General features: G+C 42.9%; 1 protein-coding gene across 1 annotated transcript in view; it reads right to left on the reverse strand.

Annotated features, from left to right (window-relative positions):
* MTCL1 (microtubule crosslinking factor 1) overlaps positions 1–15,541 on the reverse strand; it is a 178,657-nt gene that overhangs the window by 60,484 nt on the left and 102,632 nt on the right. Inside the window, exons 5-6 of the mRNA XM_039525582.1 lie at positions 4,160–5,485; positions 3,073–3,228 (exon numbers count right to left, since the gene is read on the reverse strand). Coding sequence (XP_039381516.1) covers positions 3,073–3,228; positions 4,160–5,485 — 1,482 coding nt within the window. The remainder of the gene's footprint in view (positions 1–3,072; positions 3,229–4,159; positions 5,486–15,541) is intronic.

Raw genomic sequence — 15,541 nt, forward strand, 5'->3', positions numbered from 1 at the left:
TGAATATTCACCTCAGTGGGTGCCAGCCTCCTCCCGCCTGCCAAAGCAATTCAATTACTTGTTTTCAGCAAGAAAACAAAGTCCCATTCTTAAGACAATTTCAAGAAATAAATTTCCATTGGACTGTGAATCTAACCCAAGTCTTTAATATGCAAAGACATTCTAATAATACTGTTACACTAACAACAGCAGTGCAAAGACCAAACAAAGGCAGATGTTTACAGTTAGGCTACAGGGCGGTTCAGGCATAAGGCAGTCTTCAGCTATTGTATTTAATCAAACAATTAGGCTCCCACAATGCTTATTTTTCAAATAGTTTATACAGGAGAAATGGGTAAATGGAAGCTGCTCATGGGAAATATTCCCTTTAAAATTTGGCTTGGAAAAAAATGGACTTGCTTGCTTACAAAAGAATTGTTTGCATAACTGAAACATGCCCATCTCTTTGAAAGGCCATACACAGTAGGAAGAAAGCTAATCATTATCAACTACTGGAGCTGTGTGAAAATTTTCATTCCTGAAACAAAACTAGATAGAAGTTTACTTTTTGACATTTCTGCCTTTGGGCATGAATTTTCATCTCTATTCTTTACAATGACAAAAATAACTTTTTGCATTTGAAATTATGTTTTCTGCTCACTCACCTGGCAAAAAAAATAGGTGACTTAGTACTTCTGGATTATGCAAACTCAGGCTCAAAGAAAATAAATTTAAGAAAGGAAAAGCAAAAGCAATTAAAAAAATCATTGAGGGAACTTTATGCTTCATTTGGTTCCCATTTTATGTTTTCATAGACCTCAAGGCCAGAAGGGAACATTAGATTATCTAGGCTGACTTCCTGTATAACACAGGCTATAGAATTTCATCCAGTTATCCTGTATTGAACCAATAACTATGTAGATGCCCAGCTCCAAGGTGGAATACTGGATGATCTTCATGGCATTTCAAACCACCGGTATTCCCAATCATTTCAACATATGACAGTGTAATGTAATGTTCCCTGTAGCTTCAATAAACTGTATTTAAACAAGTGTGCTTGTCACTTATGCCTTCTTACCTCGGTCTCTTTTATGAGTGTCCCATCCACACGCCTCTCCAGCACAGTTGGATCTCGAGTGGATATTCTTGTACCTTCAATTATAGCTAACTGCTTTTGTGTGCCAGGCTAAGGTCTCCTTGATGTGAAAACTACTCCCACCATCTGCTCAGCTTTTGACAGTTTACTTTAGGTAACATCTCATTTTGGTAGATGGCAAACCGTTTGTGCCAAAATTACCCAAGTCATGTAGCTTGATAAAGATAGGGTTTATATACACGATATCATACAAAGAGAAGGTTAAAATCAGGCAGCAGGGAACTACTAATGGTAAGAGCGTTTAAACAGAAAGATTTTAAACATTAACTTGAGTCATTTTCTGATCCATACTTGCTGAAATTCTCACTAGGGACAATTGTTCCAGCTATGTATTGAATCAAAGGACTCAACTCCCTCATCTTCCAGTTTTCCACATCTAAGGAGAAGGTTTGGCTCCCAACCACTGGACTTACTGTTATTTATGTTTTAGCAGATATCTGTTTTGAAGTTTACCGTTGATGGGTAAAGAGGGAGAGGCTGTAAATTAAATACTACTTATGCTACCACCATCAACTGCTGGCAAGAAAGTAAAAAAATAAATTACCTGTGCTCAGTGAAGGAGAGCCACTCTGCCTTTGAAATTCAGGATGGAATTTAGCTGTTTGGCCACCAGCCAGTGAGGAGCATGCCTCCCCTTCCCGGCTCCGCCTCCAATCTCTAGTGCCTATTGTCTGTTAATCACAATTACCAGCTCTCACAGCCAGCATCTTCCTTCTTCCAGACTGAATTATTTGCTTCTTGTATATTTTAAGGTCTTTATCTACATGGAGCTTCAGAATTAAAGAACCATGTTTAAACTCAGCTCCCTTTAACAACTTCTTATTTCCATTTAAACCAGTTTATAGGTTTGGCAGGCCAGTGCGAATGGGGCTAATCTGTAGAATAATGTTTAAATGCCAGTTGCTAGTCTAGGTAAGGAGATTGACCAGACAGTACAAAAAAAGCATAAACCATGTTGTAGCCCAGTGGTTCTTAACCATGAGTCCGGGACCCCCTGAGGGGCCACAAACAGGTTTCAAGGGGTCCGTCAAGCAGAGTCAGCATCAGACCCACTGGGGCCCAGGGCAGAAAGCTGAAGCCCCACTGCATGGGGCTGAAGCCCGAGGCCCTGAGCCCCACCACCTGGGGCTGAAGCCAAAGCCTGAGCAGCTTAGCTTCATGGGGCTCCCTGTGGCAGGGGTCCCAAGCAATTTCCCTGTTTGCTACCCACTAACGCCGACCTTGGCTTTCCTATGCAGAAAATCAGTTACTGTGGCACAGCTGGGCTGTGGAGCTTTTATAGCATGTTGGGGGGGCTTCAGAAAGAAAAAGGTCGAGAACCCCTGTTGTAGCTAATCTGTGTTTATACCAAATCAGTTTAAGCTGTATTTTAACCTGATACAGCAAAGCATGCCTTGAGCCTCTGAGTGGGGGAGATTTTAAAATAAAAATGTGTTAGCTTTTATATTTGACAAATATAGAAGTATGTCAGACCCACAGCATCTGACAATTCTGTTTAAATAATTTTTTTGAGACTGTATGCTGTCCTGCTGCCTGTTGGGAATTACAGTGCTGTGCACTGTACAGCCCCATACCGGGCACCTCTAGCCTTCAAAAAATTTAAAATCCGAGATAAAACCTGGGGGCACGGAAGCACAAGACACACCATCTCCCACAAGGGCACAAAGTCCCTTCCAGAGAGCATATTGTATTTTATTGAGCCAAATGTTATTCTTCCAACAGGCCAGGCTACTAGGAGAAGTGTGATAAACCCCAAAACAAGAGTGCATTTGCTTTTGTGACATTTATGAATATTTAAATATGTTTGCTGAAAACATCACAGCAAAGTTACAGTGTTTCACCCAGCTTGTTCACGCCCCCACACACTTCTGTGGCTGCAACTTATATCCCTTCCAAGGCAGCAGGAGGCAGTTAGTAGAATGGGCTGCTGTGCTGACCTCTAGACTGAAACAGCCCTTGTCGCCTGGCCTGTAGAGATTAATGTCTCCATCAGCTCTGCGGTGTGGCTCGGTGGTGGCTCGGTGGTGGTGAATCTCTTGCTCCTCTCCACGATCTTGGCTGAGCTGCCACTCCATCTGATCCCTCAGTTTGGACTGTTAGGTGCATGGGCGGTTTATAACAAAAACAAAGGACAGGAGGGAATAAAGAAAACAAAAATGGGTAAGGTAGACAACTGGAAAAAGAAAACTACAAGACAAAGAAAAGCGTGAACAGAAAAAACAACTTAAATACAGTGGCATAAGAAAGTGAAGAGAACAAAACTAAAATGAGGATGAGCAAAATGATGGGCTGAAACATCTGAAAAGCAAAAAAGAGAAAGAGAGGAAAAAAGAATGCAAACACTGGTTATGAGGCGCATGCAATGAGGATGCATGAGTCAAACCAACAGCAAGCATACAAGTCATGAAGGATACGGGATACAAGGCTCTTCCTTCCTTACTTGTGCTGTGCAGAAAAGCTATATCCAGTGTGGCAGTTGAGACATGCGCCCATTGGCAACGCTTTACGAAAGGCAGTCCTTCGCTGGCTAGTGCTTCTCACTCGCCCCTCGGTTATGTGAGTGAGCTGTAAGCAGGCTTTTCAAAAAACATCACTTAGAAATTTTATTTTATTTTGTTTTTTTGGCAAGGCTTTTGAGAACATGCCTCATTCTTTTAAAAGAGAGCACAATAAAGAACTCTATACATTCATTAGCAAGGCTTCTAATTGCTTTTGACAGGAAAATTTACTTTGGATTTTTTAACTAATCACATCTTCATCAGGAAATGTTGCTGCTAGAGACAACAAAAAACCCAGATACCTATTGCTTTCATTGGATTAGCCTTTTTACCATGAGGAACCGCCTCTGAACCAAAGTAGTCGAGCATAAAAAAATTTAAAAGGGTTTGTTTTACATTTTAGACTGTAATACACTGCCAATTTGAAATCATAAAGCAGCTGTGTGGGAAATTAGCTCTAGAGTAGCAATGCCAGCAAGAAAGAGAAACAATAAACAGAGGGAAAGCAAAGAAGAAGCCCACTTACCTGGAAGTCTGTAATTAACTCCTTTCCTAGGTTACCAATGGGTGAGTCTCGAGACATGGATGTCATTGTGGACAGAAAACTGGAAGACTCTGTCAGGTGGGGCAAAGGGGAAAGGTCTTCCATTTGTTCTTTGAGGCCTTCCCCGATGTGATCAACCTTCTCCAGGAAGGTCTGTAGTTCTTTACGGAAAGCTTTCATCCTTGAATTGATAGTGTCCAGAAGTTCTGGTTCATTTTTATCCTCACCTCTCTCTCCATCACTTTTGAAACCCTGCTCAGAGGAGGGACTGCTGGTGATGTGCACCTTGGCATCATAAATTAAACTATCAGTGTCAGTGATGAGACGGAGCACTGTCCTTTCGAGCCGTTCAGCCTCTCGTTTGATGTTAATTAAAGACTCGGTGTCCTCTTTCATTCTCATTAACTCAGTAGAACAGAGGTCGCTAACTTCTGATGGCTTAACGCTCTCAAAACCCGACGTCTTCTCATAAACTTCTTCTGAGTCACTCTCGCCCCCAATGGGTCCTTCTCTCTTTGGTTGAGTTGGGCGGCCCTCTTCACTGTCACTCTCTTTCTTTCCTGCATCACTCTCAGCATCACTGTCCCTGGGACTTGAAGTGCGCAGCCCTAGGTGAGAGACAAGATCATAGCGCTGCACATTGGACATCAACACACGATTCTCATACTGGAGTTTCATCACTTTTCCACTCAGTTCGTTGATTTGCATCCTCGCTGATTTCAGCTCCTCTTGTAGGGATCCACTGTATTTAGAGGCACCATCATCCAGCCAGCTGGACTCCTGACTGGGCTCAAACTTGAATTTGTTCAGTTCATTGGTTAGTTGTTTGTTGTGATCCTCAATCTCAGAGATCGATCTCCTCAACAGCTCCGCCTCTTCTTCAACAAACTGTAAGTGACGGCGCAGCTCTGTTGCTGACTCCATGGAGTCACCGTATGGCGAGGTAGGAATGCTTGAAATGTGGTCCCGGCTAAGACATTCTCTCTCATACTGGCATCTCATGTCCTCCATCTCAGCTTTAATACCTCTGTTCTCCACCTCCAGTTCAACTATCTTCCTGCCCAGTATGTTAGCTTCCTCTTCCACCAGTTTCAGACGAAGTTTCAGCTCAGCCTCTCTGGTGCTGGGTGGCCCTCCTGCCTCCCCGATAGGGAGTGGACTATCCACATCTCCATAGATGGACTTGTACTTCTGGAGCTCCTGTTCCAGTTCATCTTTCTCCTTCCCCAGCTTGGCCATTTTCTTACGCATCAGCACTGCTTCTTCTTTGGCAAACTGAAGCTGGCACTTCAAGTCAGCGCTGTCCTCCTGCCAATAGGAAGAGCCACCCCACAAAAAAAAAAAAGAATTATTATATAATAAAGGCATAATCAATTGTTTAAGTACCAAAATCTTCACATTTTTTCCTTTGAAATTTCAAACATACATACAACTGAAAGAGAGAGCGAGCAAGCGCACGCTGTGCAAATCACAAATAAAGTTGATACATTTCACCGCTAGGGCCTGGTGAAATTAACATAGTTTCCAGATGAATAGAGAAATCATAGCAACTGTGCTGATGTGTCTTATCAAAGATTGCACAAACTTTACGAACAACAAAAAATGATTCAAATGAAACGGTATAGTATTTTGTTTGAACTTTTTTCCTTTTAATTATAAATTAGATAATTTTTAGCATGCATGAAGCAGAGGCTAACTGTAGGAATGAAGTTGCTTCTCATTTCTCCACTCAGTCTTCTTCTCAGTAGTGTGTCAAACTGTGTGGTTGTTTTGCCATAACGAAAAGCATGCACTAGACTTTGACTAAAGAATCCTCACAACATTTTGTGACACAGGACATGTTTGTAAATCATCTTGAAAATGAGAAGCATGATTGTTGTTGCTATTGCTGGGAAATAGGATGTGACCATCATGTCACCAGTGATATAAAGTATGTGTGAGCCCAGTTCTCTAGAGGTGACAGTGAAAAGGAATACACTAACTAGGGTGACCATACATCCTGTTTAAGCTGAGACAGTCCCCTTTTTAAGCTCTGTCCTGGACATCATGACTTTTTTGGCAAAACTGAGCATTTGTCCCACTTGCTCTTACCCTAGGAGGGTGCAGAGGAATGTTTGGACAAGAGCAAATTGGATAAAATGCCCAGTTTGGCCGAAAGAGCTCTGACATCCATGCAGTGCTTAATTTTTAATGAAAGAGGTGCCGGGGCTCAGCTCCGGCATAAATTAAGCACTGGCTGGGGCAGCTGGAGAAAGGCGGCTGCTGGCCAGCTCCAAAGGCAGTGCTGCCTCCAGCAGCAGCGCAGAAGTAAGGGTGGCATAGTATGGTGTATTGCCACCTTTACTTCTGTGCTGCTGCTGGCAGCGGCGGCGCCTTCAGAGCTGGGTGGCCAGAGAGTGGTGGCTGTTAGCTGGGATCCCAGAGGTGCCAGGTCTATGAACTGCCAAGGCTAGAGGTGCCAGGGCTCAGCCCTGGCACAAAGTATGCACTGCTTCTGTGACATTGGCTTCGGCCAACCCTGCACAGTGATACCAGGCAGCTCATATTCTCTCAATGCAGAGAAGTGAGGAGAGGGCAGGGGAGGAGGGAAATAAGAGCAGAGTGGGTCAGGGAGAGGGACAGAGAGGAGGGGATGGAGAAAAATAGGAGGAAGAAGGACTGGGGCAGAAGGGTCATATCCACTCCCCGTGTCCCATTTTCAGTTTAGGGAAATATGGTCACCCTAGCACTAACCCTCTGTAAAATCCAAACCCAGCCCATTAGAAAACCTTCACTTTAAAGCAAGCACAGTCTCTTAAATAAGATATTTTGTTTCGGGGATATTTTAAAACCCCAGCTCTAGTGTGTATTACACAGAAATAAGAGGCAAGATTAAATAAATTTTAAGATGAACTATTCTTTTGCATGATTCACTTTTTTTATTTGTCACGGAAATGTAGGCATTTGGTCTCAGAAGAGACACATTTGTCAGCATCAGTATAATTATGGAAGGCAGTCTTTGAAAGATAATCTTTTTTTGGGGGGGGAGGGGAGACAGGGCCAATGAGGTGTGAGACCATGAGTGTGAAGGTGGGCTGTATGGCACCACAGTAAAAACTGAAAAATGTTTCATGACCATTTTATTAGATTTAACTCATGTTTTAAAATCATCACACAAATTAAAGTTGGTTACTCAAGCCTTCTATGAAGCACTACATCTACATCTTTCTTGGTTTCTTGTTATAATTTTGCACAACTCTGTTGATGAACTTCTTCAATGCAATGCATTTATCTTTGGTGGCTTCTCGTGTGTCCGGTACTGCCATTCCTTCAATTAATATGCTCATTGGTTCATTTACATGATTAGGCAGAAGGCAACTTCTTTCAGAACACAAAATTCTATTAAATGATGAAAAAGAACGCTCAGCTGTAGCTGTTGTGACTGAGAGTAGCAAGAGATGAATTCCTACTTCTTTCATGTCAGGAAAAATAGCATAAAGATTGGGTTGAGCCACCTGTGATGATAAAAAAGAAGTTGAAGTCAAATCTTCATTCGTCATATGATATTCCACTCTGTGTTCAAATTCTCTATTCTGTCCTGAGCACATGGCAGCCTCATTGCTGGTAGTGCCTCACTCCACTCAACTGTCTGTGTTTTATAGGACAGGGATCTATAAAAGCTACACAGAGGTTGAGTAGAATCTAGAAGTCGCTGTTGTTGACTTTTAAGAATCAAGTCTGTGTACTTTTTCAGTTGTCTTATGTAGACAAGCAGACTCACCCCTGTGGCGCCTCCTGCTGGTGTCTTCCGGGAATTAGCTCGATTCAGCTCTGGAGCGCCCTCTGCAGGCTGGTGATCTGCCTTTCCTGTCTGGCCCCCGTGTCCCTCCCTGGACCCGATGCCCTTTTACCTGGGGTGCTGCCCCCTGGCAGTAACCCCTCAGTCTTAGGGTCTCCCCTCCCTGGGGAACCCCCACCCACTATCCCCACCTTGCCTCAGTATATGGTTACTGCCAGTCATTGTCTAGTCCCTGTGCCCTGGGGCAGACTGCAGTATCAGCCTACTCAACACTGGCAAGGAGGGTTTGGACCTGCTGCCTTGGCATAGCCCTGGGCTGCCCTCTGCAACCCCCAGTACCTTTTAGCCCAATGCTAGGCCACAGCCCGGGGCTTTCCAGGCTAGAGCTCCCCAGCTCCTCTGCCTTTCCCCAGCCCTGCTTCACTCAAGTACCTTATGTCCAGCTCCCTGCAGCCAGGCCCATCTCCCTCTATAGCTAGAGAGAGACTTCTATCTGCCCCTGGCTTCTCTGCCTTTATAGGGCCAGCTGAGTCTGATTGGGGTGTGGCCCCAGCTGCAGCCACTTCCCCCAATCAGCCCAGCCTAAAAGCTGCTTTCTCCAGCCACAGCCCCCTCCCAGGACTGTTTTTAACCCTTCAGGGCAGGAGCAGGGGACCACCCTGCTAAATCTTAACATACACTTCTTGTCCTCTTCACTTAAGGATTCAATATAAATGCCTTCATTAGTCAACTTCTTGACTAAAGTCTTTGCTTCTTCCAGTACTTGTTCAATGGATAGCTCTCTGATTGATCCAAATGTAGCTTCTATTGCTGGACAAAGATCTACTACTGTTGTAGCAGATGTCTGGATGGCATTGTTTAATGACCCAAGTGGTTTCAACAGTAGACTTACAAGACAAAGAATGGCAATAGTCTTCTCTGAATGTAGTAGCAAAAGTAATCCACCAGCCTCACTACTTAGATCCATCCCAACTTGGTAGATACTTTCCAAAGCCAGTAATAACATCTGGAGTAATTTTAAGACAACAGCCAAGGATCGCTCATGAGAAAGGCAGAGGGTTTTCCCAGGTTGGACTAATTTGAACTTCAGTCCCAGTGTATCTTTTATATTTTCCAAGATATTCAGTCTTTTTGGACTCTTGCTGAAAAAAGAATATAATGAAGACATTAAAATTATAGCTTTTTAAATGTCTTTTGAAGAGTCTGCAGCTCATACTAGTGCTAGTTGGCGTAGATGGCCTCTGCAGTGTGTATAGGAGAGATTAGGGTTACACTTTTCTCTGAGCAAAGCTTGTACTCCACCATGTCTTCCAGACAAGTTTGCAGCTCCATCAAATGCACAAGCAGACATCTGTTTGGGGTCCAATTGACAAGCATTTAACTCTTCTAAGATGTGGGTTGTCACAGATGCAGCTGATGTGTCTTCTATAACTTGAACATCTAAAAATGCATCTACTGGCCTACCACTGACATCAAGATAACGTACACAATGACTTAATACTTGATGCCCATTTGCATCGGTGCATTCATCAGCCATGTATGCAAATTTTTTGAATGTGGTGAGAGAGTTCTTCACTTTTTCAACTGTTGAGTCTTTTACTGTTGCACCACATGCTTCTAGCCAATCGGTTGAGTTTCTTGCAGAAAGATAGTGAGCATTTGTTGGTCTTGTTCAGAACAAGTGTTCAACTTCAGGATGAACAAGTGACAATGCACTTAACATTGGCCTCCAGTTTCTCGTGTGTGGTATCTCTTGCTTAAATAGAAAGTATGATGCCACAGCCACGTTTGTTCACATGAACTGTGTTGTGTCTCCAGCATTCTTAACCGCCTCATTAACACTCATTGGTGCTGTCCTTGGTCAGTGGAGACTCAGAGTTCAGAGGTGCTTTCACATGAGTTCAGCTCCCAGGTGAGGGGCAAGAAGACATCTAAATGAATAATAATAGGAGATATACCAATCTCCTAGAACTGGAAGGGACCTTGAAAAGTCATCGAGTCCAGCCCCCTGCCTTCACTAGCAGGACCGATTTTTGCCCCAGATCCCTAAGTGGCCCCCTCAAGGATTGAACTCACAACCCTGGGTTTAGCAGGCTAATGCTCAAACCACTGAGCGATGGAGTGAACGGTGGCACAACAAACAACAATGGCCAGAGCAAACAGTGGCCATTCACTCCATCGCTCTGTTGCCAATGGCCCTGCACCGTCACCTTCTGCTGCCACCTGCCACTGTGACATCTGCGAGTTGGTCTCTTGAGGTTCCACCCAGCTCTCAGTGATTTCAGCTGAGGTCTCAGTGGGGGGAACCTCGCTGCTAGTGTAGACTGGGCCATCTCTTCCACAGAAACACAGTCCCACAGCAGATCTAAGCACTTAGACCTGATTATCCGAGATTTCAGATGAAGTGGTCACTTAACAAAACCAAAGACAATCTATGGAGCCTAATCAGCTCTGTATTTAAACAGTGGAGAGGAGCAGGTCAAATAGTACTTGTGACTCAGGCAGACCATCAAGCAAAACACCTGTCCCCACCCTCTCTCTTGATGCCCTCAATCAGCACAGGCCTACTGCTCTTTACTCATACAATAAGAATAACAACATTTCATTACCCTCCACCTCCCACACACACCTGCATTCAAGTGATTTGTAACCCAACCCCAGCCAAAATGTATCACTTGGTCAACACAGCTCTGTTTACTGGATACCTAAGTAGATTGGGTGTGAATGTAAATACAATCTGGTCCTGAAGCCTTTCCCCGCAGCTCCAAGCTCATCATTAGCTGTCAGGGAGAGCTCAGTTAGACTTTGCTTACAAATCACCATTTGAAATTATTAGGTTGGCCAACATCACCAAAATGAATGCACTGACATTGTCATAAAAACAACAGCTGTATAAGGAAGCTAGTCTATGTTCATACTTTTCAAATCTATTATACTTTTTCAGATACACATATTTTCTCATACACTTTATATGCTTTTAAAGTGTATATTAATGTTTCAATTTCAATTCAAATTTCCAAACAATCACTAAATTGGCAACACTGCATGTAACTAGTTCACAAAACTGCGGGGAGGGGAGAGGGGGGAATTTAGGGGGAGTGTAGGGAAATCCCTGGTTGGGAGGGCCATGAGAACACATGTATAACAAGCTATGGACCCTCCATTTCAGTTTCAGTAACACTGTGTTACAATTCACAAGTACGATTTTGTTACAACGCACAGTAAGTGAAACAAAAGTCTGAAGAAGAAATGCCCATTTTAATTAGTCACCCAGTTTAGATAAAAATTTGGTACAAGACTAATTAAGACTATGCAATATGCCTGGGAGAGTTTAATTCCTAAAGTACACCTCATTACATCATCATCGACATCTGTTAGATTACTTACAATAATCTACCACTACCTCTGTTCAAATATACACTAATTATTTAATTTCAATTATAACAGATACAGAGTAAATTGGGCAACTATGGCTCAGTTCTGCTCCACTGAAGTCAGTGGGAGTTTTGGCACTGGCTTCCCTGGGAGCAGGATATGGTTTTTAAAAAACAGTAAGGAAGTTAATGGGCTAAGTAAGAACATGAAATATGTAAACAAATGATTCATGAGCAGCAGTACCAGAATCAAACAGATCAAAACAAATACAAATTGGGTTGATTGGTTAAGACAGTGGTCATAATTGCTCTGGCACCAATACTTTGATTTTTTATAAATACGTTCAAGAAGGTATAAACTACTAACAATTGTAATGAGAGTCTTTACAATAGATTCCTTATCTGTGTTAATGTATTTGCATTCTCACACACAAGCACACACACACACACACACAGAGCTTCGATTGTGAAGTCTCAGACGTTTGCAAGTTGCTTGCATCTTCACTAGCAATTAGATGTTGGAAATTAAGTACCAAATTCAGCCACAACAAAAGTTTATGCAGCTCCCACTGAAATTCCTGGAAGGTTTTCCTTGCTTTGGCTAAATCTGGCTTTAAGAGTAAAACATCTTTATTCAGAGCTGCAGAATGGGGTTTTGTACTCTAAAGAATGCATTGTTTTTCTTTTTTGTTCTCACCACCATTATCGACTTTACATTTAAGAACAGTTATATCTAGATCAGTGCTGGATTCATCTGTAAGGAAATTAAGAACAGTTATTTGTATTCTTGAGAACATAAAATAAAATTTAGACAAGTCCCACATTTTTTTTAAACAGCCACAAATGCTCTCATATGAAATTCCCTTTATGCTTTCTTTGAAATCCAATAGAATTCATCTTAATTGTCTGCTTTCTTTGGCTGCCAAGCCCAGCAATCTGTATGTTTTCCTGGAAATTCCTGTGTAATTACCCAGATTCTTGTATCTCCCTTTTTGTTGATAACTTCCTTCATACACACTGTAAAAGCAACAGTCATCACACATATCTTTTTCATTGGTGTTAGCTGTACAGGCTTGATCCTGCTCCCATTAAGGTAAAGGAGAATTTCAGACTTAATTTGCACTGGATTTCAAGCCTATAAACAATTGTCACCCTAGCCATTCTTGAGGCAATACAAGATGAATGTGTCTGCTTTAAAAAAAAAAAAATTCTCATTGACTTCAATGGATTTTGGGCCAGACCCTTAATGCTTGTGTCCAATTTCATTGCTCAACGCAAGTTGAATACTTCCACCGTTAAGTGTTGTTTTCACAGCAGAAAAGCACCATTGGTTATTATTCTTATAATATTATTAGTCTTTTGACTAATATGATAGATAATAGTAAGTCTAACAATTTTTTTCACAACTGACAAAGCAGAAGAAAAAAAAAGAAAAGTTGTTTCCATTCAAAATCATGGGGAAAAAAGACAGATGTAAGACAACAGAATTGCTGGATGTTAATCCCAACTAGCAAATATGGATTCCCTTTGGAAAGATGACATAGCTATTTCTCTAGTTCACATGCATGCTAACAGAAAATCTCAATCCTTTGAGAGCTTTTCCAAGGGGATAGAATGCTCAGAACAGATTTGTCAGTAATGTCTATGCATGCCAGAAGTATAAAATTCCAACTTTCATGTACATGTCCCTTCAGAAGCTTTGTGTACAAGAAATATCAATGATTGCTTGACCAGCTGAAGTCAATTTTAAAGTAGTAGTATGTAGGACACCCCTGCTGACAACACAGGTTTAAAAATATGGCAAATTAAGGAAATTAATAAATCAGGGAGATTAAGCTGAGATTTGCATTATTTAAACCATTAAAGAGACAAGAAGGGGAGGAATAGCGTTTGTGACAGTCTGGAGGAACAAGAGGTTGAAATCACAGCAGTTAAAAGCAGGGCTATGACACAGTCTGGTTATATCTCACATCTGGCATACAGAAACTAAATAATGCATGTACGCCAGACTCTATAGGAAAAGCAGAGCCAGTGATAATACAGAAGTGTCCTAATGTTAACAGTGCTGGGTACTGACTTTAAGGGACCATTACGGATCCTTGTGAACTGATTACTGATAATGAATATTAGTATACTGTAGCATAACTTTGCAGGGTGCTTCAGGGAGATTAGAAAAAAAGATGGACCCTTCCCCAAAGGGTATACAATCTAAATTAGGCCAACATAGAACATGAAGATATACAAAGGAAAAGGTAGGGATAAAACTTAAATTAGTTATGCAGTGTAAATCAATGGTGGGGCAGACCCTGAGACAGTTTGTTTACATCAACCATCCGCAGGCACGGCCACCTGCAGCTCCGATTGGCTGGGAACGGCGAACCACGGCCACTGGGAGCTGTGGGCGGCTGTGCTTGCGGACGGTAGATGTAAACAAACTGTCTTGCGGCCCAGCAGCGGATTACCCTGATGGCCACAGGTTGTCCACCACTGGCGTAAATTCTGTCATGAGATTGAGGATCTGATCAAAAATTCCAAAATATGGTATTTCTTTTGCTGGCAAGAAAACACAAAGAGAAATAGAGACAAACGACTATCTCCTCACCACCACCTGCTGAAGGTATTGCCAGGCAGAAGATGGTTAAGCATTTATTGCATTGGAAGTCTGAGGACAAGGTACCACTGCTAGTACCCAAGCAGCTATCTGAGTGCCAACCCTCCTACCTTGTGCTGTTTCCTTTGTGTTTTGATTGTGCCTGGCATTTCCCAAGTAGCTCCATTCTGTAGCTTTGCTGATTAGAAACTTTTTTCTCCAATACACTTAATGGCGGAGAAGCACTACTAAAAGACTTGTTTTGTTTTCCCTTTATTTCAAAATAATTTTACAGGGTATTTACTGGGTCTGCACTGTGGAGGATGGAACAGCTCTGCATATTTTCCCACTGCGAACACACAGTAGGTGAGAAATTGGTCCTGATGTAGTCTATGAATATTTAAGTCCACAGATAGCATTAAACTACTATTAGAATCTAAATTCATGGTCACCTTTGCTTGCAAAACCAGTCCAGGAAAGAGTGGACGTGAGACATAAAGAGTCACTTTGTGATCTTGAACAAGTCACTTAGGTCCAGATTCTCAAAAGGTATTTAGGCAACTAACTCCCACTTATTTCAATGAGGATACCTTTGAGGATCTGGGCTTTAGCCTCTCTGTGACTACAATGTGGGGATTATAATATTTTCTTCCCTATCCCACACCAAGGTGATGTGAGAGTGAGTTAGTCAATGTTTGTAAAGCTCTTTATAAAGGCATGGGACCAAATTCTGACTGTTCTTGGGGCATTGCAGGGGGAGGGGCTGGGTATGGGAGCATAAGGAATCCTCTGTGAACTTGCTTGCTTTTCCTGAGTGCATGGAAAAAGAATGTTTGTGCTGCCAGTAGCACCAGACAACCCAAAGTGGGCATGACCAAGCCTTTGCTTATAATCATTTATATAAACCCAATAGTTTGCCAGGTGCTTTACAGACACGTAGAAAAAACATTCAGCCCCAAATAGCTGATCATTTAAATAATCATCCTCATCACAGGCGATGCTGGGGGGCGGGGACGGGGAACACGGAGTCATGTGCTCTCCCCTCCCAGATTTCTCCCAGGTTGGGAGTCGGGCTGAGCGCAGCTCAGGGGGATCTGCCTGGGAAAGGCTCCAGTACCTAGAGCTCCCACTGACCTCCACTAAGAGACACCCAGAGCAGGGAAGAGAGATGGGGATGACAGTGCAGCTCTGCCAGAAGGGAGTCCCATCCCTTCCTTGCTTGCAGCTGCAGTTACCTGCTTGGCAGTAGGTGTCCGGTCTGCACTGAGCCTGCAGCGGGGAGGCAATGGGAGAAGTAAGTGGGGAAGGAGATGTGAAGGGAGAGGAGGCAAGGTGATGCAGGCTTGGAGCGGGTGTGGGAGCTGCAGGGGGAGTGGGACGGGGGCCATAGGCAATGGATGGAGCGGTCACATACCCTCTGACCTTTAAATCCCCCCCCCACCCCGCCCACCATTGAGAGTTACTGGTGATCTCTGCTCATCAGCTGGCCATTTGGGAAGAGAGTACATTGAACTCTTTCAAAGGCTGCTTCCGATGAATTCCTACGTTTGCTCCCTAGAGGTGGCATTCTGTCTGCCTGTGTTCTCTGCAGGTCAGGTGCTTCCAGATACCACTGGTGCAGT

This window comes from Mauremys reevesii, linkage group 2, assembly GCF_016161935.1.
Source record: "Mauremys reevesii isolate NIE-2019 linkage group 2, ASM1616193v1, whole genome shotgun sequence".
NCBI classification, from domain to species: Eukaryota; Metazoa; Chordata; order Testudines; family Geoemydidae; genus Mauremys; species Mauremys reevesii.